This window comes from Pristis pectinata, chromosome 21 (genome assembly GCF_009764475.1).
Source record: "Pristis pectinata isolate sPriPec2 chromosome 21, sPriPec2.1.pri, whole genome shotgun sequence".
NCBI classification, from domain to species: domain Eukaryota; kingdom Metazoa; phylum Chordata; class Chondrichthyes; order Rhinopristiformes; family Pristidae; genus Pristis; species Pristis pectinata.
The window spans coordinates 11,422,433-11,448,451 of record NC_067425.1 but is presented as its reverse complement, the minus strand read 5'-3'; the positions used below and the strand labels follow the sequence as shown (position 1 = coordinate 11,448,451).

Below are 26,019 nucleotides of genomic sequence, written 5' to 3'. Positions count from 1 at the left end.
CACAATCCCAGAATCAAGGGTAGTCCATTTAGAACTGAGATAAGGAATATGTTGGTGAATCTTTGGAGTTCTCTGCTTTGCACAACTGTGAAGGTGCAGTCACTGAGTTCATTCAAAAGAGAGATTGATAATTTTTTTGGATCTTAATGGAATAAAGGGAAATAAGGATATTGCAGGACATGGTGCTGAGGTAGATCAGACAAGATTTTAATGAATGGAGGAGCAGGCTCGGGCGGGGGGGGGGGGGGGGGGGCGTGGGCAAATGGTCCTTCAAACCCCTGTCCTTCAAACCTGCTCCTTTTCCTTATGTTCTTATACATAAACTCGGGAAGTGCTGCAAATGTAAACATTAATATTTGTTTTCCAAACTTGGAGAACCAAAAACTTTATGATAACCAAATTGAACAAAATCACAGCTTGCAAATATTTTAATATTACTGTCTTCAAGCACAGGTTGAACTGAGAGTGAGTAGAACTCTCAATCTCCAATCCAATTGTTCAGAAAACCTGATGGTTTGGCATCTGATTAACTGGGCGCTGATTCCCACATTCCCTTTAACATACGGAATCCCTGGTTCCCATGTTCTGTTTAAATTTACCACGTTTGCTGGGAAATTTATCATACTACTGTGTAAAATCTAAAGAAAAAGGTGAATTAAGTGTGTTGTAGTATTAATTGGAATAAATTCCACCAGTCCGGCACCACCAACACCCCAAGAGTGCTGGATTAATGGTGTTATTGAATTGCTATGCATTTTGCCAGTATTTGTTATTTAGCAGGATATTGGATATTAACATTTAGAGGTTTGAAATCCAATTGCACAGCAGATTGGAGGCAGGGATGGGGAAAGTCTGGCTTGTGTCACGTGACCATATGCCTGGCCTCACCTGACGGTCACGTGTCAGGGGCCGAGTCCTCTTCGATCCCAGGGTGCGTTTCGCCGATGATGGCCGCCACCATGGAGGAGGAAGAGCTGGAGTTTGTCGATGAATTGGAGGGGGTTCTGCACCTGGCGCCGGAGGTGCAGCAGGCGATCGAACAGGTGCAGCGTGGGGGGCAGAGGGAGCGTCTGATTCGGGGGGGCGGGTGCTGAAGAGACTCGAGAGTAGTTGGGAGGAGGGAGCTATCGGTTCATAGCTGAGTGACAGCTGTCAGGGGGACCCGGCGGTTTCCCTGGCAACCCCCTCCGGGCCAGGCCAGCAGAGCCACCTTGTCTCTGACCCAAACCATTTGGATTATTTTATCTTTTTAAAAACCCCAAATACAGGGATTGACCTGAAAAGAGAGGCCACGATTGGCCAATGCTCACTGGAATTTAGAAGAGCAGGAGGCGATTTCTCTGAGGCAGAGAAGGTACTGAGAAGGATGGGCAGGGTAGATACTGACGGTCGTTTCCTCAGGCTGGAGAGTCCGGAATTAGCAGGCACGTACCACCAGGCTCAAGGACCACTTCTATCCTGCTGTTATGAGAATATTGGATGGTCCCCTAATACGATAAGATGGACTCTTGACCTCACAATCTACCTTGTCGTGGGCTTGCACCTTATTGTTTGCCTGCACTGAACTTTCTCTGTAACTGTAATACTTTATTCTGCATTCTCTTATTGCTTTTCCCTTGTACTACTTTGAAGTATTGATATGACGAAATGATCTGTATGGATGGCATGCCAAACAAAGTTTTTCACTGTACAATTTACTAGTTTCAGGAGAATGTATTTAGGATTGAGGTGAAGAGTAATTTCTTTGCTCAGAGGGTTGTCAATCTGTGCAGTTCTCTACCTTGGAATGCTGTGGTTGTTCTGTCTTTGAGTATATTCAAGGCTGGGATTGTCTGATTTTTGGACTTCATGTGGATTGGACAGTGGCTGAGGTAGAGGATCGGTCATGACCTTATTGAATTGGGAACAAGTATGAAGGGCTGCCTGTTGTTGCTTCTGTTTTTTACATTTTTATTTTTAAAAATTCTGTTGAACAAAGAAATTAAATTTACAATTGTTGGTGGAGATCTGCTTCAGGAGTGACACAAATGCTGAACCAGTTTATTAATGAAGCATTCTCTTTTAAACTATGCAAACATCTTTAACCAAACTATTCATGAATAACCCCAGTGAACAGTAGGTGCCATGTTCTTATGTAATAAGGCAAACTCTGGAGAAAATGAGATAGACCCAGCAGTTAGTATGTGGATAATCTTCTATACGTGCACAATATGAGAAAAGAACTCAGTTTTTGGAAATAAAAAATGATCAGAATTGAGGCAGACAAAACTGGTACTTGCCATGAGGCTGTCTTTATTTCTCAAAAATGCTAAGCTTCATTAGATTGCAGTTCCAACAATGTCACCTTGACTTTAGTATTTCAAAATGTATAGCAATTATGAGAACAGTGTTTGATCATGGATGGATCACAGCTGAGCTTGGGCCCTTGCCCATGCACAGATTCCTAGAGTGGTAATTTTCTTCTCCTTAAGTCAGTGCTATGAACTAATTACAATGCTCATACTTTTGTACACTACGCAAAGGAATTTAATGGAAACTTGACTGTGTACTTGCTACTCAGTTTTTATAGGATTCCAGTTTGATTCTGCTCTCATGTAACTTTTGATGCAGTGTGCAACATTGTGGGCTGAAGGGCCTGTATTGTGCTTTACTGTTCTATATTCTATGCAAGGCTCATTTGGATGTCGCACAAAATTCGGTTGTACATGCAGCGTCTGCAAACAATGAAAGCAAGCGAGCCTTCGTAAGACGGGTGTAGCTTAAGGGACGTGGCCTGACTCTGTCCATGGCCGTGGAATCTGGGGTATGCCAGTGAGAGTAAGGATTCCTATTTACCTCTTGGTTGCACCTTGTCTCTCTCTGCAGATGCCGCTTGGGTAATCCTTACCCACCTTCATTGTGTGAATCTATACTTAAAATCTGTTCATGATCTAGAGAGGTGCCACACATAATTGGGGAATTGTAATCTCCAGTGGATGCAGTCAGAGTTTTTCACAATGTAAGTTATAAAGGATACTTCATCTAACCCCAGGAAAATTCAGTATATTCAAGAGAAGAGTAGAAGTGGCAAAATATAAACATCAACTAACACATAACTGAGTGCCAGAAGAGGTTTAAATTCCTTAACTCGTCTTCATATGCGAAAAGTTGGTTAAAGTAACTTAAAACTGTACAGATTCTTCCTCTGGGTTTTTTCGCAGACTCAGATAGGGTTGTTGGTGTGTTTCTGTGATGCATTGTAGATTAAGTGCTTGACAAGTCATTTTCTTTAAACCACACAGGTATTCCCCAGCCAGGATCCCTTGGACAGGGCTGATTTCAATGCTGTTGAATACATCAATACACTCTTCCCAACTGAACAGGTGCGACAGCTGAAGGGCGGTTGGCTTTTTACTGCATGTGTTTTTTTTTCTACATATGTTCTTTCATCATAGTGCTACATTTATTTTGATCTCCTAAAGCTTCTGGTTTTCCATTTCCTGTCATTGTGGGGTGTATTTCATTCCTGTGGCATTCCTTAAGCTTTTTTTTTAAGAATATAGAACAATAATGTGGTATGCTACCTGAAGACCTTAATCCAAAGTGTTGAGAGTCCCGATATGATACTTGTGATGAGATTTCAAATTTTAGATTAATTAGTTATTCACTCTTCATTGGTGTTTTATGTGTGGTTGCTGTGTTTGCAGTGACAACAATCAAGCTAACTCGCTTTATATGAAGTGTTTCTGAACACTTCTGAAAGATGTGATACAGTGACTTCGTTGAAAGAGGTCCAAATGTGAAGCTTAGTTTTACAAAATTTTGAATTGCTGATATCTCCAACGAGGAAAACTGCCACCATAATATTTTCTACCACTTCTATTGTATCTTTATCTCCAGAAATGGAACCAAGAAATTTGCAAGAATGGTCAAATTAATTAAGCAAAATCTATGAGTAATCCTCACTCAAAATAGTACTGTATTGTATGTACCAAAAAATATGTACAGGAAGATGTTTTCTCAAATTGTTAATGGTGGATACTCAGCAGAATACATCTCCTCCTTACTGGCTGACTGCATCAGGAACTTTATTAAAGGATGTTATGGTGCAGCTGCGCTTAAAGCAGAGGCTATCATGACTTTAGATTCTGTTCAGCAATAGCGTACTATCCAGGAATTGTGCTGATTCGCATTTGGGCGTATCTGCATACAATGGTATTTCACTGGGCTTTCCCACTTATATATATAAAACCTAGCAGCAAGGAAGCCCAGTCTTTCTGTTGGAAGAAAAGATTTTGCAAAATTGACAAGATGAATCTTTTGCCTTTAGCCAATGGAGGAGTATTTATTCCTACCATGTGACTGGTTATAGAGCAGCACTGGTGTAGAGGTGAACCTAAGAGCAGCCTTCAGCCCTTCTTCCACCCCTATTTTCGTTAGGGAAGCTACATGGTATATAGATCAACCACTTAGACAAAAAAAAGAAATAAAGAAGGGAAGCTTTCTGAAGAAGGAAGGTCCAAGAATATCCCTTATGAGTATTTTACACTGTTCTTTAAACTAAGTAGGATTTGCTGATGATCTGAAGAAATTGACCAGATTTCTAAAAAAAAAGTTTCTTTGAGTCTTCGGTGACTACTGCTGTCAATTAAATCTTGCAGAAATTTAATCCCTTTCAGAATGACAACTGGATAATCTCTAAACTTGTTGTAAAATCCTTTATTTTAAATTCATTTTTCAGTTCAGGCCCAGCATTTATTCTAAATCCTGAATTGCCCTTGAGAAGGCAGTGATGAGCTGTCTTCTACAACTGCGGCGGTCCTTCTGATGAAAATATTCCTACAGTGTTGTTGGGGAAGGAATTCTAGGATTTAGCTCCTGTGAAGATGAAGGGCTGGTGATATATTTTCAAGTCAGAATGATGTGTAGCTTGGAGGAGAATCTGGAGGTGGTGTTATACCCATGTACTTGTTGCCCTTATCTTTTCTGTTGATTGAGGTGGTGAATTTGGGAGGTATTATTGGAATAGACAGAGTGAGTAACTGCAGTGAACTTTGTAAAAAGGTGCACAGAGCAGCCACTGTGTATTGGTGGTGGAGGGGATGAATGTTTAGGGTGGTTGATGGGGTACTAGTCAAGCAGGCTGTTTTTTTCTGAATAGTGTCATGCAAGTGGAGAGTATTCCACCATGGTCTTGACTTGTACCTTGTAAATGGTGAAAGGGGTTCCAGAAGATGAAGTATCTGCTGCAGGATACACAGCCTTTGACCTGCCAAAGAATTTGTGTAGGTGGCCCTGTTGAATTTCTGATCAATGTGACCCCCCCCCCCCCCCCCCCCCCCGATATTGATGGCTGGGAACTAGGTGATGGTAATGCCATTCAATGTCAAGGATAAGTGGTTAGACTTTTTCTTGTTGGAGGTGTCGATGCCTTACACTTTAATGATTTGTATGTTACTTGCCACTTATCAGCCTGTGCCTGGAAATTTCTGGCATAGTTACTGGTATTTATATGAGGGAACTAATTCAAATACTAGCCATACCGATTGAAGCAGTGATTTCTAGGTAGTACAGTTTGTGGAATATTGTTGCTTTTTATTAAAACATCCATTTGAAATGGCTTTGGTTTTACGCATTCTATGGTGGAGGGAAAATTGGGTGTCAGTGGCGAACTAAGGTTGAAGGCAAGTGAAGTGACATTATCTCCATCTGAAGGTCTCCTTTTTTCAGCTTGATGGAAGATCAAATCTGATGGATGAGTGCTGACTTTGAATTAGGGTTGCTCTTGCTTTACAACCAGAGTGTTGTTTATGCCATGGAATGACCGTCTCTTTAATTTCTTGTCCAGGAAAGCTAGAGAGTCTGAAGAATTCAGTTATCTTTCTATTGCGTCCTTACCATTTCACTAAACAGAGGTTGTTTTTGCATACAAGTTTTTGTTTATTGTAGTATATCCTGGTGATCATGCCTGTTTTAGTATGAATATTGGAAAGTAATTGAATACATTTTAAAAAGCTTCAGTCAATCATTCTTCTAAATGAATGCCCGACAGGTATTAAATAAATTAGACGTGGAATGAATTGCTTGAATCTGCTTGAAGGATTAATTTTATTCTACTCCACTAGGGGTCATTGCTTCACTCAATGCAGCCTTTCACAGATCAATGTTCTCATTATCCTTTCTATCTCCCCCTAGTCTTTAGCCAACATTGATGAAGTTGTAAACAAGATAAGACTAAAGATAAGGTGAGTGAATTCAGTGGTTAATTCCTATTACTTGCAATGTTTCCATGGTGTGGAAGCAAACATTTAAATGCACACACACATATATGTGAAAATTGCCCTTCTATTCAATTCCGTGTGATGTGTTTGAAATCGAGTAGTTCTTAGTTTAAGTGCATGTGGTAAATCCGGGATGTGTATGCCCTTCTACTATTGGTGGTTGTGCCTTCCTCGGCTGTGATACCATGCACTGAAATTCTTCTGCAAAGTCCTCCAGCTCCTTAACCTTAAAACCATACATTTGATCATTCCTCTTAATATCTCCTTTGCTAATCATCATTTAACAATACCTTGCTTGGGAGCTTTTTCTACATTGAAGGCATTACAAAAGTGCAAGTTGTTAGAGCTAATATTTAGGTAGCTTAAAGTGTAAGTATGCATAAATACACCCTTCCTAATGTGTTGCATTTTGAACAAAGGACTTGCACTAATTGGAAAAAAAACTTTCAAAGAGCTGATACGAATGTAGTTGACTGAGTGGCCTCCTGTATTGCATAATGTTATAATTAATAACGCCTTGTAGCTTAATATCAAGTGGTATGTTGGTTTTCTTTATCTCCTGTCCATATTCCCAGGTTGGGCTATTTGTTTGTGTGTGTGTGTGAGAGAGAGATGTGCAAAGAGAAAAAGACTTCCGATCTGAGCTGTAGAGGACTTAGAATCCATGCAGATCAGTAATAAACCAGACTGCTGATGTAGGCCATAATTTATAGGCATTTGCAGCCTACAAATGCACTAGGAAAATGTTCAGTTTTGGGAATGATGGGGGCAAGTGAGTGCCCAAAGTAGAAAGTCCCATCATCTTTCTTTGACCTTGCTTACCACCACCATTCCTGAGTGCACCTCCTTCAACATCCTGCATGCCACTGATGACTGTAAGTAGATTTGGCCAGAAGTAACACAATGACCATCAAAAAAAGATAAAGACTAGAGATCCCCATGTTGATTGGCTTACTTCTTGACTTCTTAAAGTCACATTTGCAGGTTTGATTAAAATATTCACTTCTTAACCATGATGACTTCATTGGTAGCTGTCAGTGGACTGACTTAACAATCTACTGGAGGAACTCAGTGAGTCAAACAGCATCTGGGGGGGGATAAAGAAATCATCAATGTTTTGAGGCAAAACACTGTTGCTGTTGGTTGACCCGCTGAGTTCCTCCAGCAGATTGCTTGTTGCTCCAGTTTCCAGCATCTGCAGTCCCTTGTGTCTCTGACTTGCTTGCTTACTTCTTTTGGATTGCAGCTGCTGTCAGGACAATTTACACTGTAGCAACTCATCAAGGGTACTTCAGTAGCAGTTCACTCATCAAGGTTACTTCAATGGCAGTTCTCTCATCTGCTTCTCCAATCAAAGTGAAGGTCAAGAGAGACAGAGTGTTGGAGTACAATCCCTTCCATGTCCCATTCCAATTTGGATATGGATCGTGTTCCTTCATTTTTGTGAGATCAGAGTCCTGCAATACCTCTCTGTTGTGACACCACTGTCACTACCAGCAGTGGATCAGTTCAGACTTGTTGGTTTATCCATTTAATTTTTAATTATAAACATGCCCTTTACTAATCCCTATTCTTCTTAGTTAAGCATTGCCTCAATTTTAGCATTTCCAACTTGTTTTTGAACCCCTCCTTGAATTCATCTACCTTTTTTTGTAACCGTATCCAATTCTATGACCTCTTGAGCTGTTTCCAATTCTGATTTCTTGTGCGTGCCTTATTTTAACTGAAGGATCACAAGAGCATAATGATTAAGTTACTTTTTATTTAAAAGTATATTCACTGTTTGGTATCTTGATGTCATTGGCAAGACGTGCAGTTATTGGCGATCTCTAACTTCCCTTAAGAAAGTGGTGGTAGATTAGATTGTTGAACTGCTGCATTCCTATGGAGATGACTTATTAGACATCTAGACTTGGATGAGCCACAACTACTTATAGTTAAACAATAGGAAGCTGAAATTAGCAGCTTTGGACTGAGCAGTAATTCCATTCACTTCCCTGTCAGTTGTCTCAGGTGGAATCAGACTGTCAGTAGTTTGATCAACACACAAAACACTGGAGCAACTCTCCAGCTGAGTTCCTCCAGCATTTTGTGTGTTGCTCCAGATTCTAGCATCTGCAGTCTCTTGTGTTGGTAGCTTGATGTCTTATTTGATCTTGAATTGAGTTTTTGACATGGCAGTTTTTTTGATAGAAATTATGCAAATTTCACCTCTACTTTTGTCTTTCTTGATTCCAGTCACCTGCTGAAACCCACTTCCATATCCTTGTCATTTCTAGACATCCACTTGACTGGCCTCCCTCTTCCAGTCTTCATAAAGCAACTTCACTAAAATTCTTCAAATTATTGTTATTATGGTCTGCAAAGCATTCATCATTAATTATATACCATTATTTATACAATACATCTTCATTACCTCTGTTCACTCAAGGCATTAGTAAATTTCAAGACACTACGACTTGGGTGCATTCAGTTACTTGAATGAAGCATTGCAGCTCCAGGAGCAGCCCAGTAGAGTGTGTCATTTTCAAAGGAATTGTAAAGTGTGTTTTTTGTTATTGCAGATGGCTGCACTGTTCTCAGCTGCATTCTGTGGTCTATTGCTGTTTACAGAAAATTGTAAATGTGCTAAAGCAGCCCCGTGAATAGGCTACTGTGTGCGTGTCTTGGATTAATTTTGCAGTAGGTTCAATTACCCAGCTGCAATTTATAGTTGTATAAATAGTTGTTTGTGGAATCTTTCTGTGTGCAAAGCAATCTACATCACAATCTTTAAGGTACTTCGTGCGTAGAGTGGTTTGAGAGACTTCATAAAGCACTAAATAAATCAAGTCTTTAACAAAAAAATATTCAGGGCGTAGCTTAGAAGATGTCAGATTTAAAATAATGTATTAACGCATATGAAACTCAGTCTTGTTACCAAATTGGAGTTAATATGATACTTCTAAATACCAGTTTCAAGGCAATTATAATTATGTTTGGTAGATTCTTGAGTGACTGCATTCCAAGACTCTGCTCTTTATTATTTAGCAACATTTTCCCAGCTGTCAGTTTCCTCTTGTAATTGTTTGGTCTGTTCAGTAGTAAACTAGGAGCAGTTATGTGGTACTGGCAGTTTAGGTCAAGCAGTATTATTTTACTTTAAGGTAACTATAAAAGTCAAAAATTGAGTTCAAGTGCACTTATTATGAAAAGGAAAAAGTCAGGAGACAATTCAACAAGGATTTGTGGAATTATTATATAACTCTTATGCTATTTTGACACTTGCATGTAGTGTGAATTTAACCCTTTCTGCAGAAGAACTTTGCATATAAAATGTACTTAAACTTTGTGCACTTATATTTGAGAATCTTACACCATGGAATTGTGTATATTTTTTATATACAAAAGTAAATTTTGCAAAGCTGTTTTTTTTTGTCTTCAGCATACGATGATGCAAGGTGTGTGTGTGTTTGTGTGTGTGTGTATTTTAAAAAAATTTCTGGCAATCAAATAAACGGCTTAAAAATATGATGCTGTAACCTGAAGCCATCAAAAGAGAATTAACTTGGTGGAGAAATGTGAGAGGTGTTTGTGTCCTCTTAATTAGTCATTGCAAAGAGATCAAAGCAAGTCAAAGATCACAAATGGTTTGCAGAGTGTACAATGTTCTGGTAACTTGAATTTATGGGAGAAGATTTGAAAGGCATTGACAAGAGGTAATGAATTAGTGCACACTGGAATTCCATTTGTGCTGGAGTCTTGCAAGACATTTATCTATCAGTTAGAATTGCTTGTGTTGGCATTGCCTCAGTGTGCAGAGGTGGCGACAGGTTTACATTCTATTTTACAAAGTGCCTGTGCATTGTCTCTTTAAAGCAGTAGCTGCATAGTTCCTTCAGTTAGAAGACTGTAAATGCAATCACTTATCTGTACTGTGACTGGGCTCCCCCCAGGGAAGGATCTCTACCCTTCCATCAGAAGACATTTTGACACACAAAAATAAGGCAGAAAGTATAAACACCACATTCCTTTGCATGAGGATAGATGCAGCCCCTCGAGTGTTTACATTGTGGGGCCCAAGAGCAGCAAAAGTATTCAAACTGCATTAAAAAGCTATGTGTGGTTGGAATGAAGCATTTGTATTAGGCACTTGCCATTCCTTCCCAGCCACCTGGCCGTGAATGCTCAGTTGCCATCTCCTGTAACCGGAAAGCAGATGTTTTAGATGAGAGGTAACTCTCCTAGTAATTGCAGTGCTTGATTAGTATTCATCTGAGGAAGAGCATTCTGACTGTAATTTGACAGAAGAAATCATTATTAGTAAATATTTTCAAAAGGCATGGAAGCTTATATATCCATCCAGATATTATAAAGTAACATGGGCTATTTTGAGAGTCAGGTCAAAGCTACCAGTGTTTTTACAAATTTTTGTAAGTTCCATTTGCACTATTTACATTATATGGTTTTGTATATAACACACATCTCTGGCACATTTGACACCAGCATGGTTTATTTGTAAGGTTACCTTGTTATTGCCGGTATATTAGATATATTCTGGATTTTTGTCATATAAGTTTTTAAGTGTTTTTCCTGAAACCTACATCTTATACTTGCCTCAGTTTAGTCATTGTTTTTGAGGATGGCACAAACCTTGGTAGTGCAGTAAAAAGCAGAGGATAAAGGACTGCAAGAAGACACAGTCTAGCTGAATGAGCAGACAAATGATAAGCGAAAGACATGATAAGAGAAATGTGAACCTGTACACTTTATAGACTAAATGGCACAGTTCTAAAGTGAGGAACAGAGGGACCTGGGTGTATGTGTGTGTTAATCCTTGAAAGTGACAGGGCATGTTGCTAGAGTGGTGACTAAAGCAAATGGAATCCTTGGACTCCTAAACAGAGGCATAGAATATAAAACTAGGGCAGTCATGTTGAACCTGTATAAAACAGTGGAGTATTGCTTCCAATGTTGGTCACCTAACCTTTTAGGAAGGATATAGAGGTCATAGCAAAGGCACAGAATGATGTACTAAAATTGTGCCAGTAGTGATAGATTTTAGTAGTAAGCTTAGAATGAGACGCTGGTGGGGGGAGGCGGGGTGGTTTGTTCTTCTTGAGGCAGAGAAGATTGAGAGAATATTTGGTGAAGGTATACAAGATCATGACTTGAATGCATGGGATAAATGGAGTGTAGTGGTTCACATTAGCAGGTGGTTTTATAGAGTGAGGTCACCCATTTAAAATTTTGGCCAATAGGTGCAAGAGGGATTGAGGCAAAACTTTTTTATATAGAGAGAACATAAGAACTTAAGAAGTAGAAGCAGTAGGTCATACAGCCCTTTGTGCCTGTTCTACCATTCATCAAGGTCAAGGATGATCTTTCACCTCAGTGCCATTTTCCAGCATTAGCTCCATACCCCTCAATCTTCTTAATGCACAGAAATCTATTGAGCTGTTTTTGAATGAATGCAATCACTAATCTTCTACAGCCATTTGGTGAAGAATTCCAAAGGTTCACCCTGTGAGTAAAGACATTTTTCCTAATCTCCATCCTACCCCTTATTCCTAAACTGTGTACCCTGATCCTACATGCCTCTGTCAGGGAAACATCCTCCCTGCATATAGCCTGTCAAACCCCTTAAGAATTTTGTAAATTTTGATGAGATCTTGCTTCATCCTTCTAATCTCTAAAGAATACTATCCCAGTTTAGTTGGTTTCTCCTCATACAGCAAACCTGCGACCCCTGAAATCAATATAGTGGATCTTCACTGCACTTACTCAATGGCAAGTACATCCTTTCTTAGGTAAAGAGTTTTTATGATTTGAAGTTCATTGCCTTTAAGGGTCGTGAAAACAGAATAACTAAGTGCCTTCAAAAGAGAATTGAATGGATACAAAATAATTTATAGAGCTCTAAGGAAGATGTAGGAGAATGGGATTGCTCTACAGAAGCTGACGCAGACTTGACAGGCCAAATGACCGCTATCTTTACTGAAAAATGATTTTATGATAAAGATAAACAGAGAGCGTATGTACTGTGGTGCTTTTCTAACCAGTCCCAGTCTCCTATTTCTTTTACCGCTCTGTCTATCTATTGCTTTTCTCCAAGTATTTACCCAAGTCTCTTAGAAAGTTGCTTTTCAGGCATTATAATTCAGATTATAATTACCAAGGCTTAATTCCTGGTGAACTTTTCTAGGCCCTTTGTTTCATCTCCCTATTCCAGTGATACTGTTGAACCCACAGTGGCAATGTTTTCATTCAATATCCAGTCTTCAGATGGTCAGCCATTGCTTGGAAAATGAGCTTTATTGCAAGGCTGACAAAGCTTCCAATCAGGAGTAACGAAACAGAGCTTCACAAACTATTTCTGGCTGCACTGCACTTAAGCGAGAGTTGTTTTTTTTCTGCCCTCTTCCTCTAATTACAAACTTTGAATAAAAACTATTCATTTTTTTAAAAAATTGTGCCCAACTTCTAACTTGATCGTGTCCCAGGTAAAGATCCACTCCCCAGTTTGAAAACCTAGGGTTTATTATACTGTTTTCCCAAACTCTGAATTGCTTCTGTCATGTAACCTGGCTGGGAGTGCACAGGTGCAGCTGTTAAAATAGAAAACAGGCTTCTCTGAAATAAATTAATGAAATAAAAGTGGCCTCAGAGAGTGGGCTTTTGATAGACTAATTAATTCAATAGTACTTCACTTTCAGTTGGTCAACAGCTTAAAAGGGAGGGCTCAGAGAGCAGACTTCAGTGAAATAATAATATAACTGGCTGTCTGCCTAGGAAAGCAATCTTTCCACAGAGTAATGAATTAAATAAAATTGGTCTCTGGCTGACCAGTAACCTAAAACGTGGGAAGGGATTACTGAGGGACGTGATCACATGGATAAACCCAATGTATTAGAAGGATTTTTAAAAAATTCTTGTTGGGGGTGGGGGAAAACGCAGAAAACAAATGTTTTGAAGTCTTGTGAAAAGCTGCAACTAAATTATGGCATAAAGTATGAATAAATCATGACCCAGGAGCTGGGTGTTATGAGCAGGAAAAGTGCTCAAAACATCAGATTCTAAGATGTGTGTTATATAACATCATGTTTTTGTGATTATAACGCATGTATTCTTCGATTTGTCAAGTAAAAATGGAGTTTGTGACTGCGTGCCTTTCAAATGTATTCTTCACATAAGTAATGATGAAAAATTCATATGAATCGTCTTTTTCTCTCCTCCCCCGCTATGAAAGGGAGAGGTGCCATATAGTCCATGTGAGCCTGAAATGTCAATACAATGCAGTGCAAGGCTTTGTAACTTAAATTCTATGCTACAGTCTGCTTGTTTCTTGCAGCTGCCAAAGTTACTGAGATCTTGTGGCTACATGTGCCTTATCTAGTAATCAAGACTAGAGTAACAGGACTATCGATTCAGTCTCTGTTTCTCGCTGCATTTATCTAGATGGTGGTTAATCATAACAAACCCTGTCAAAATATCTCGAGTGAAATCCTAAAAGCAGAATATTTTGAGAGATGTGCAAAATTTGATTGGTATTGGTTTATTATTGTCACTTGTACTGATGTACAGTGAAAAACTTGTCTTGCATACCGATCATACAGGTCAATTCATTACACAGTGCAGTTACGTTGAGTTAGTACAGAGTCCATTGATGTAGTACAGGTAAAAACAATAACAGTACAGAGTGACTACATTGCTGAATTAACAAATAGTTTATACATAACTTGAAGTATATAAACAAAGTTCCTTTAGCAGAGCTAGCCATGAGCTTAATGTTCATGATTTTCCTTCATCCTATTAGCTTTTGATTCAAAATTTTCAGTCTGCCACAGTCGGAGCTTCTTTATTGCTCCTTTTCAGCTGGTGAGATATCTGATGTATTGAATGTCATTTCTGTAATTGTTTTCCTATGACTTGAAGTGAAGTTGTCGAATTATTCATTTTTCCTTTCTGAAATTGTTGATCTTTGATATATGTAAGGAAAAAGAAAACTCTTGCCACTACATACAGATCTCTGGACTGTTGATGGATTTTGCATGTGCTGTTATCTTATTCTACTACTGCAACTTTCTTTAAGTGAATTATGTGTCCCTCTTGTCTCTTCACATGAGCTGAACCATCAGTCAGTACCATTTGCTTCTGCGCACCTGTGGTTGTAGCTGAACATTTATTGATGTACATAAATTTGGAGGCTGTACAAGGTCTGAACTATGACTTAAACTTGTGACCCTTATTGACCTATGGGATGTTAATTATTTAAAAAAAATAGAATCTTTCACAAATCTTCCCATGACTTACAGAATTTAAGGCTTTTGCTGACATTTGCTACCATTCTGCAAGTTTGGGTGGAAAATTATTTTTATGTGCGACACATCTAGTTTCTCCTCAGGCCATGTACAGTGAGAATTTGAACTGTTTTATTCCCCCTGGCAGTGTTGCTGCAAGATACAAAACTGAGTACTTTCTACTCCATTGTGCTATCCGTTGCTGCACGTCATGGTGCTTTATGTTGAAGGTCATCATGTTAATGTGTAAAATCTTCTGTAAGAACTTCCTGTCATTTTGCATTCTACTGACTTGAACTGAATCATCTGAAGCTGATATCAGATTCTCAAAGTCTTATGAACAAAATTAGCCGTTTGTCCCCAAGCAACAACAATATGTGTCTGCACGTGCTCAAGATATTACATGCACAGAACCTTTTCACTCATCAGCTTAAATGCGAACAAATGAATTAAGAGCAAGAGAAGGCCACTCGACCCCTCAAGTTGATCTAATTGGAAGTTCAACTCCCTGTTCCTGACTACCTACAGAACCTTTCACCCCCTTACTTAACAAATATCTATCTGCCTCTACCATAAGAATATTCAAAGGCTCCGTACATCAAAGAAGAGAGTTCCAAGGACTCACAACCCTCGGAGAGGAAAAGTTGCCTTACTGTGTCTTAAATTGGGTGATCCCTTAATTTTACAATGACCTCAAATTCTGAATTCTTCCACAAGAGGAACTATCCTCCACATTCACACTGTCAAGACCCCTCGGGATCTCATGTGTTTCAGTTGGCCCCTCCGACTCTTCCAAACTCGCAGATGTAAGCTTAGCCTGTCCAACCTTTCCATGTAAGATGACCCAACCATTCCAGGCATAAGTCTAGTAAACCTTGTTTGAACTGTTTCCAACACTTAAAAGCTTCTTACTTTCAATAAGGAGATGTTTTTCCTCTTCCTTGGGTTTTGTGGGTTCTAAGCTGACTAACGACGCCAATTGTGGGAACCCCAGACTCTTATACAAATGGGGTGGGTAGTTACTGAGGTGGTGCACTCCTCCTACTGCAGGACTTCAGTGGGCACCTTGAGGGTCTCAGCACCATCCCAAATGATCCTTCTTTATCTTGAGCTATCATGGGCCAGAGCTTCCCAGGAGTTGGTAGGGGCATTGGACTTCAAGGAGGCTTGGAACATTCTTGAATCTTTTGCCTGGCAACCTCCTCCCACAACCAAGCTTGGGAGTCTGGTATTGCGTGTATGAATGATGTGGTCTGCCCAACACAGCTAAGGCCTCAGTGCTGGGGATGTTGGCCTGGGAGAGGATACTGACATTGGTTTACTTATCCTTCTGGTGAATTTGGAAGACTTTGCCGAGGCAGCATTGGTGGTATATTTTTAGTTCCTTGAGATACTCTGTGTTGGTAGTCCAGGTCTCAGAAGCATATTGGAAGGCAGGGATTACAGCTGCCCAGTGAACCATGAGTTCTGTATAAGTGGACTTGGTCCTCAAAGCCCTTTCCCTCCACCAAAGCTGTGCATGGAAGGCAATAGTGAATTTCATCATTGAGGTCTGTCTTTGTGAAGAGGTGACCCCTGAGATGTGGAAAGTGGTCTATATTTTCAAGGGTCTTGCATGAGCTGTTATTGTTGGAGAGCAGTGGGGGCAGGTTGGTAGAGGATGTTGGTCTTCTGGATGCTTCAGTGAACAATTCAATAATGTCTTGGAGCTCTGCCTCCAATAAGGCCAATACTGTACACTGTATGTTGACTCACTGATGCCTCATGTACCTGAAGCATAATATCTCTACTTTTGTAGTCAGTTACCCTGGTGATAAATGATGATATTTGGGTTGATTTACCTGCACAATAACCTTTGGTGAATCATGAACAAGGATACCCAGATCTCTCTGCATTTCAGAGTTCTGCAATCTCTCATCAATTAGATAAGAATTAGATAATTTTTTTTTTCATTTTCCTTGCCCCCATTTTCAAGATCTTAGGGGTCGCCTCTCGGCAAAGACAGGCAGCAATGATGAAATTCACTTCTGCTTCAATGCATTTAACCTATGTGAAGCCCTTTGCAACTTCCCTATGTCCTCTTTACAATGTACCTTCCTACCAATCTTTGTGTCATCTGTAAATCTAGCAACCTTATCTTCAGCCTGTACATCCAATTCTTTTATATAAATTGCAAAAAATTGAGGCACCAGCAACAATCCCTGTGGTATATCACTCATTACAACTTGCCAACCAGAAAATTAAATATCTATGCCTACTGTCTGTTTCCTGTTAGCCAGTCAATCTTCTATTCATACCAATATATTACCTCCCATACCATGACTTCTTAATTTATCCTTTGGAAATCTAGGTATAATGTATCCATTGGTTTCCCTTTATTCACAGCACATGTAGAGAAGTCTAAAATGAGAGATCGCAAATATATGATTGTGACCAATACATGTAATAAGGATCTTTTCTCAGAAATAAAAATAGAAAATGCTGGATGACTCGGTCAGGCAGCATCTGTGGAAAGAGAAGCAGTTCATGTTTCGGGTCAGGATCCTTCATCAGAACTGAGAAAGAGAAAACAGGTTCATTTTCAGTATAGAGAAGGTGGGAAGGGCTGGTCACGTGGTCTCATTTGCAGAAAGAGTGAGACCACATGACTTAATGTGGCAATTAAATAAAAGATTACACTTCTTTAAGTAGAGACACGAGATTTTCCAGATGCTGGAATCTGGAGCAACACACACAAAATGCTGGAGGAACTCAATAGGTCAGGCAGGATCTATGGAGGGAAATAAACAGTGAACATTTCGGGTCGAGACCCTTCATTGGGACTGGAAAGGAAGAGGGCAGAAGCCAGAATAAAAGGGTGGGGGGAGGGGGAGGAGCACAAGCTGGCAGGTGACAGGTGATTCCAGGTGAGAGGGGGAAGGTAGGTGGGTGGGGCAGAGGGGATGAAAGGGACTGATGTGATAAGCTGGAGGTCAGAGGGGGAAGGTATCTCCCGGTGGCCAGCCACTTCAATTCCACTTCCCATTCCCATACTGACATGTCTATCCACAGCTGCCTTTACTGCCACTTTGAGTCCAGTTTGGAGGAGCCACACTCCCCTCTGTTTTCCCTCATTCCTGAGGCCCCCTCACCCCTTCTCTTTCCCCTTCCCCACTCTCACAACCTGCCCATCACCTCCCTCTGGTTTCCCACCTCCTTCCTTCCCTTTATTCCATGGTCTACTGTCCTCTCCTATTGGATTCCTTCTTCAGAACCTTTGCCTCTTCCTCCTATCACCTCCCAGCTTCCCTTTCATCCCCCCCTCCCTCCCTCACCTGTCACCCGCCAGCTTGTGCTCCTCCCCCTCCCTCCACCTTTTTATTCTGGCCTCTGCCTTTTTCCTTTCCAGTCCTGATGAAGGGTCTCGACCGAAAACGTTGACTGTTTATTTCCCTCCATAGATGCTGCCTGACCTGCTCAGTTCCTCCAGCATTTTGTGCGTTACACTTCTTTAAGTAGCAGATTACAATTGTTTGTCTGTGTAATGTATTGATAATGGTAAGGCTGTGGAACATACCGAGCAGGCCATTCCACATCAGAATCGGGTTTATTATCACTGACTTATATGACGTGAAATTTGTTGTGCAAAGACATAAAAATTACTATAAGTTACAAACTAAATAGTGCAAAAAAAAGGAATAATGAGGTAGTGTCCATGGACTGTTCAGAAATTTGATGGCGGAGGGGAAGAAGCTATTCCTAAGTCGTTGAATGTAGGTCTTCGGGCTCCTATTACCTCCTCCCTGATGGCAGTAACGAGAAGAGTGCATATCCTGGATGGTGAGGGTCCTTACAAATGCTGGAAAAAAAACACAAGAGACTGCAGATGCTGCAATCTGGAGCAAAAAAAACCAAGATGATAGAGGAACTCAGTGGGCCAGGCAGCATCAAAAGACATTTGGATTAGTACCTGGTTAGGAGGGGTTTAGAGGGATATGGGCCAAATGCAGACAAATGGGACTATTTGGTAGGCACCATGGTCAGCATGGATGAGTTGGGCCGAAGGGCCTGTTTCCATGCTGTATTACTCTGTGACTGACTCTGGAGGGAGATGGAGAGTTGACACTTCAGGTTGAGACTCTTCATCTGGGGTGGGGGTGAGGTGGGGAGGTGGAGAAACAGAGCCAAAATAACAGGCAGAAACAGCTAGTTCCAATGCAGAAAGTTCCCAGTTCGATGAAGGGCCCCAGACCAGAAACATTAACTGTTTCTCTTTCTCCAGATGCTGCCTGACCTGCTGAGTATTTCCAGCATTTTCTATTTTTCCTTTATCAGTGTCTGCAGTTTTAAAAAATTTTTCTTTTCACAGAATGTTGAGAATGTGGAATTTACTAGCACATGCAATGTTGAGACAGAGTACTGATGCCTTTCAGTAGAATCTGGTTAAGAACCTGAAGAGAAAGGAATAGAAGAGTATATTCAGAGAGTGAGCTGTAAAATGGCAGGAGATTCATGCAGTCCAGAAACCTGTCAGATCAAATGGCCTGTTTCTGGGAAAATTCCATGTAATACATTGATTTTGAAGGTGGGTAGTATGGGAAAGATAAGAAAGGAACAGTGAGTGGAAAAATGCCCTGAACAAACTATCTGTATAAAGTGGAGAAAAGAAATCTGTGACGTAAATCTTTAAGTTTGAGAGGTTGATCAGAAAAGATGCTATCTTAAAAATTTGTAAAATGTTCTGTTTGGGCTACACTTGTAATTACCTGCGTTTCAGACACTCCTAGTATGTAAAAGAAATTTCGGAAATTGAAATACCCGAGATTGGAAATAAAAACAAAAAATGCTGGATAGCTATGGAAGGAGAAACTGTTACAATTTCAGGTCAAAGACCTTTCTTCAGACTTGGAAAAGTTTGGGTGTTTTTAGGAGGAGAGAAAGGGGAAGGTGGAGTGAACAATAGGAATTTCTGAAATAAGGTGGGAGACCAAGAAGGATAGAGAGTGTAGATGCTGGTTGAGAGGAGGTAGTGGTAGTAAAGGTTTAATAATTTGGAGGAAATGTAAATAGGATATGAATGAGCACACAAGAAAACAAGTAAATAGGAGCAGGAGTAGGCCACCAGGCCCCTCAAGCCTGCCCTGACTCCCTCTGGCCTCAACTCCTCTCTCTTATACCACTTTGCCATTGCTCTCAATTCCTCAATCTTTCAAATATTTATCTATCTCCACTTTAAATATTCCTAGTGATTGAGCCTCCACCAGCCTCTGGGGCAGGTGATTCCAGAGACTGACTACCCTCTGAAAGGGTACCTCAGTTTAAATGACTGGCTCTTGTAACTATTTCCCCTTGTTTGAGACTCCTACTGGTGAAACCATCTCGATGTTTACCTTGTCAAGCGCTGTTAGGATCTTATGTATTTGAATTCTTTTAAATTACAAACTGTTTAGTCTCTCACCAAGGACAGGGGAGAGAGAGGTGTTTAAAAAAAAATGTTGGAATTGTGTGATATAGAACATAGGAGTTACAAGAAACCTGAATTAAAAGAGATTGCTGGAAATAGCAGGCCAAGCAGCACCTGTGGAGGGAGAGCAAAGGCAAGTTAAAGTCTAATTCTTGAAATAGTTGAATTCATTGAGTCCTGAGGGCTGGACAGAAACTGATGTGCTGTTCTTCAAGCTTATTTTGGACCATCATCACAGGCTAAAGATGGAGATCAGAGAATTCTTTTATTCCCTCTACCTCTTTCACTTCCGCACTCCAGCATTTTCTGTTTTTATTTGTAATTGGAGACATTTTCTGTTATGTTAGAAGACTATTGAATGAAGAAAATGTTTGAATCTTAAACATTTCTTTTGGGAGATTCTATTTTTATTTCCCTCCCTGTTTCTTTCCCACCCTGGTTACCTCCTTCCTTTCCCAATATGTCATGTGCAGAATTCCTAAATGACTAAATGAAGAAAGGAGATACTTGGTATGTCTATAAAGAATCCCTTCAGTTAGAGGAGGGAGTCTAACTAGGAATGTGGGTTATGAATCAAAGAAACAGACGCTGATTTTTGGTGTCAATGATACAGAGGGTTCCAAGTTTCAAAGATTGTCTTCAGAGCCCGTGCTATCAACAGCGTTTCCTGAGGGCAAAGATTAATCCAAAAGCCTGCTGTTTTTAGACTCTATTTAGTCGAGTATACATTTCTAAACATAAACTTAGTTTCAGTTATTTTTCTTTCCCTGTGAAACTACTTTTTGGATAAATCCTCAGTTCATAGATTTCTGAATTTCACACTCTTATTTCATGAATTTAGATTAAATTTTTATCTGTAATTGGATTTTTAAAAAATGTTTCTGAAGTATGTATAAAGTTACCATCTGTATGGTCATGTGAAAACAGTATTGGGCTGTAGGCATAACTAATTTGAATTTTGAGTTGGGAGGAAATTAAGCTCAAGATCCTGTAGGATTGTGTTGCATTTTGGTATCAAGTTGCCATCAATTCCATTGTTTTATCTTATTGCTTCACATGGGAGGAATTAGCCTTTACACCAATATCCTGTTTTCACCTATATATTTAGTTGAATACAGTGTTGAATTCCAGTGCTGTGAGGATTTTTAAGGATTCAAGGCATTTTCTTTGTTCATTAGTCTTCTAATGTGAATCATTTAGAAATAGCACCACTGTTTAATGTACTAGTGTTAATGTTTCGGGAATAAATTATTACAACATCTTGTGACCTCTTACTCCAATTCATCTCAAAATGATGAGATGAAACTCAGTTTCTGTCAACTTTCTGGCATGATATTAAGCAGGTGATGAAAAAATTGTGTTGCTGTATTCTTGAAGAAGAGCAGAGGAGATAACCTAATCAATATTTATCTCTCAATCAATGTTACACAATTAGATTATTACAGGACATTATCATATTTGCTGTTTGTACTAGTTTGCCATGTGCACATGGGTGTTGCAATTCTACATTACAACAATGGCTATATTCAAAATTACTGTTTTGGCTATATAAATGCAAACCTGTCTTCCTTCATTGTTATTGACTTTGAGAGTCCTACGTTGTAGCAGGATTGGCTCATCTCAGCCGAGTACCCAATATATTTGAAGGCACCATTGCTAGTAATTTGGTGCCATTCATCATTCTTACTAAAGGAGACTAAGGATGGCTAATTTGATAAAGGGAAATATTACAATGTAGGGCATCTGTTCTGAGCATGAGGCCAAAATAGTTTTTGAGGTAAATAGTCTCTGAGGTTGGGCAAAAAAAGTTAAATGATTTGTAACTTAGTACAGGTGGTCCCCGGGTTATGACAGGGTTCCGTTACCAAGAATTGTGCGTAATCCAAACTGAATAGAATCAGCTGTGATGGGAGAGCGAGCAGGCCTGGGAAGAGCGGCCGTCAGCTGGTCTCACTCACTCAGTGAGTGAGCGAGCGAGTAAACGAGTCTGCTCAGTGCTCCCAACTCTGCTGGCTCGACCCAGCCCCTGATTGTTGTAGCTCAGGAAGGGGATGGGGTGGGCAGAGAAGGCACGTGGAAATGCCCCACTCCCACCCAGCAGAAGATGCCTGCAGCCCCGCAACAGCCAACAGATCCATCCCCATCCATCCCACCGATCTCCCGAATGCTTATTTGTATGTACATGGTGCCCATAAGTTGGGCGTTTGTGAAGGACCTGTAATACTGAATGCCAAAGGTAACAAAGAATTCATGTACTAACAGACTATCAGTTGAAAAATTCACACACACTTGCATTTGTATCTAAATACTTGAACATCTTTATCTATGTTTCGGAAAGTGCCATTATGCTATATCGTACAGCTTCTTGAATGTTGTGCCATGCAAAATCAATCGCCTAATAACGATATAAAAGCACATTTTAAACCTTGTATTTTGTTTTGGCAGACGGTTGGATGATAACATTCGAACTGTAGTAAGAGGACAGACCAATGTAGGACAAGATGGCCGACAGGTAGCTAACCACATTTTTTGATTTGTGCACTTATAGTCTGTGTAATGCATTAAATTTCTACTTTAATCATATCTGAATGAATAGCTGCAAAAGTTTGCTGCAGGATTAAACTTGATAGTTTTTGATTAACTTATATTTATTTATTTGGAAAATGGATTGTTCCTATTTCAATTACATATTTCTTTGCATCCCACAGTCCTTTGGCACTGAAATAGCATTGGTGAACAAGATTAAGAAACAAAGCATTTTATAAATATACTAATTACTATACCCAGCATTCCTCGGGTTATGTGTGTAATCATGATGTTTGCATTTATTTCCATGCAGTTCAGTTTTATAATATTCCTTGTAAATGAAATAAAATTTATCTTAAGTATATAATTGATTCATGAATAATAATATTATGGGGTTAAAATTATGCATCTTAACTAAAGTTACCAATAAAAACATGCACACTGAAAATAAATATGTATACAAAAATTAGATTTAATATAGTTCTCTTTATGTGTGTAACCTATGCACAATGTGTAAATTTACTTGATTTCAATTTTGAAGTGCTTCAGAATATACTGTATTTCTTTATTTTGAATCTGGTGTAATAATGTATAGATTATTTTTATCTCCAACTCTGGAGCAACCAACGTATAACCATGGGAAAAGCATTGAGTTTTGAGACCAACATATTTTAGTGATTGTCCCTGCACCTTGTTAATGCTCATAGCAAAACTACGTTGAACATAAAACTGAAGTTGCTTAAAAGGATGGATCAGATGGCATAATTGGTATCCAAAAGATGAAGATATTTTCCCCAATAGTCATTATTGTAGCCTGAATTACATGTGGTATTAATTTTTGATAATCTTATGCTGTTGCATGGTATTGGTGAATCAAGCTTCCTGAGTATCAAGATTTTTAGTTCAAGATTATGTGATCATACACCAGGTTGTCACAGGGAGTTTAAAAATTCAACATGAAATTCAATATCAAGGGTAAATGGTTACTCTTGCTTAGGCCATTGCCTGGGACTTGTTTGGTATGAAATGTTACTTGCTAAACATCTAAATGTGTTCTGGGTCTTACTGCATGTAGGTGTGAACCGGTTCAATTTCTTATAAGTTGTGAGTTGAGTTGGACATTCAGCTGACGTGAAAGGAAGATCATTGGCGAAGTATCTAAAGACAGTTGGACCTTGGATGTTGCTTTGATGGTGTTGTGTGGCATTTGACATTATTAATCACGACCTGTTATTTAAAATGTTGATCAGAAATTGGATGGATTTTCATTGCAGGAACATTAGAAATAGGAGCAGTGTAGGTCATTCAGCATTCCCCCTCCCAAGACTGCTTCACAACTCAAAGATTGTGGTTGATCATCTGCCTCATCATCATTTTCCTGTGCTATCCTCATTTCTCTTGAAGTCTCTAATATCCAGAAATCTGTTGATCTCTGCTTGGAATGTAAACAACAACTGTGCTTCCATCACCTTTCAGGCAAGGGAATTCCAAAGATTCACTACAAAGTGAAGACATTTCTAATAATTTCTCCTTATTTTGAGCCTGTGACCCATAGTTTTAGACTGCTTACCCAGGGAAACATCTTCCCCACATCTACCCTATCAAACCCTTAAAAGTATTTTGTGCCTCTCAATCAGGTGAACTCTCATTCTTCTAAACTCTGGAGAATAGAGGCCTAGCTTACTCAATCTTATGATAGACCAACTATCCCAGGAACCAGTCTGGCAAATCCTCACTGAACTCCTTGTGTAGCAAGCATTTCCTTATTTGGCTAAGACAACCAAAATTGAACACAATTCTCCAAATGTCGTCTCCACAAAGCCCCGTTTACTTGTAGTAAGACATTTTTATTCTTGCTCTCAAATCCTTCAAGGCCAACTGTTCATTTGCCTTCCTAATTATATGTTGCAGCTGCACATTAACTTCCAGTAACTTGTACACAAGGACACTCAGGATCCTATGAACATCAACATTTACCAATCCCTCATCCATTTAGAAAAATGCTCAGGATTTTGGTTTTGTGGCTGAAGTCAATAATCTCATTTTTTTTCCACATTGTAGACCATCTGTGACTACAAACGTAGTTTGTCTTCATCCATTAGAAGCAGCTTTGCATTCTCATCACTACTCACTTTCCCACTTAATTTCATGTCATCAGTAACTTGGAAAAGTTACATTTGGTCACCGTAGCTAAAAGGTTGATATAGATTGTGCCTAAGCACTGATCCCTGCAGTACCCAACTTGTCACAGCCTGCCAATTGACCAAAGACCTGTTTATTCCTACTCTTTATTTTACGTTAACCATCTCTCTACACTTGTGACTGTGTGGCTAGGCACAGCTCAAGCGCCATCTATAAATTCGCCGATGACACCACTGTTGTTGGCAGAATCTCAGATGGCAGCAAGACCAAGGAATTGATTGTGGACTTCAGGAAGGGGAAGTCGGGCGAACACACACCAGTATTCGTTGAGGGGTCAGTGGTGTAAAGGGCGAGCAGCTTCAAGTTCCTGGGTGTCAACATCTCAGAGGATCTATTTTGGGCCCAACACACTGACACAATCACAAAAAAGGCATGCCAGTGGCTCTACTTCATTGGGAGTTTGAGGAGATTTGGTATGTCACCAATGACTCTTGCAAGTTTCTATAGATGTATGGTGGAGAGCATTCTGATTGGTTGCATCACTGCCTGGTATGGAGGTTCCAAAGCACAGGATCGAAAGAGGCTGCAGAGGGTTGTAGACTCAGCCAGTTCCATCATGGCACATCCTCCCCACCATTGTGGACATCTTCAAGAGGCAGTGCCTCTAGAAGGTGGCATCTACCATTAAGGGCTCTCACCATCCGGGATATGCCCTCTTCATGTTACTACCATTGGGGAGGAGGTACAGGAGCCTGTAGACCCACACTGAATGTTTTAGGAACAGGTTCTTCCCCTCCACCATCAGATTTCTGAATGGTTCATGAACACTACCTTGCTATTCCTCTTTTGCACTATATACTTATTTATTTTTGTAAAATGTAGTAATTTTTATGTCTTGTGCTATACTGTTGCTGCACAACAAATTTCACGGCATATGTCAGTGATAATAAACCTGATTGTGATTCTCTCAATCTGTAGAATTTTGGAAAAAGGTAACCTAGACATTCACTTTCATCACAACCACTTCTTTCAAACCTTTGGGATGTAAATTAGCAGATGCTTGGGATTTATCAGTTTTCAGGCTCATTAACCTACCTAGGTATTTATTTACAAATACTAATTTCTCCTACCTCCTCATTTACACTGGACCCTTGGTTCTTTAGTTTCCCTGAGAGGTCTTTTGTGTTGGCTTCTGTGAAGGCAGGCTCAAAGTATTTCTGCCATTTCCTTATTTTAAATTCTCCCAATTCTGTCTGTAAGGGACCCATATTTGCCTTCACTCATTCTTTTCTTTTTGCGTACATATGGAAGACCTTGCAGTCAGGTTTTTATGTTTCTCACTAGTTTATTCCCATAGCAAAACACGAAA

At 39.8% G+C, this 26,019-nt stretch overlaps 1 protein-coding gene across 2 annotated transcripts in view; it reads left to right on the top strand.

Annotated features, from left to right (window-relative positions):
- Window positions 1–911: 911 nt before the first annotated feature.
- The window catches only part of vps53 (VPS53 subunit of GARP complex), a 184,054-nt gene continuing 158,946 nt past the window's right edge, over window positions 912–26,019 (top strand). Inside the window, exons 1-4 of one of the 2 annotated variants that reach the window (XM_052035456.1) lie at window positions 912–1,043; window positions 3,282–3,362; window positions 6,175–6,224; window positions 22,428–22,494. In XM_052035456.1, coding sequence (XP_051891416.1) covers window positions 945–1,043; window positions 3,282–3,362; window positions 6,175–6,224; window positions 22,428–22,494 — 297 coding nt within the window. In that variant the 5' untranslated portion in view covers window positions 912–944. Of the gene's footprint in view, window positions 1,044–3,281; window positions 3,363–6,174; window positions 6,225–22,427; window positions 22,495–26,019 lie in introns of those variants that run through there. The other variant, XM_052035457.1, reaches the window with a different exon arrangement.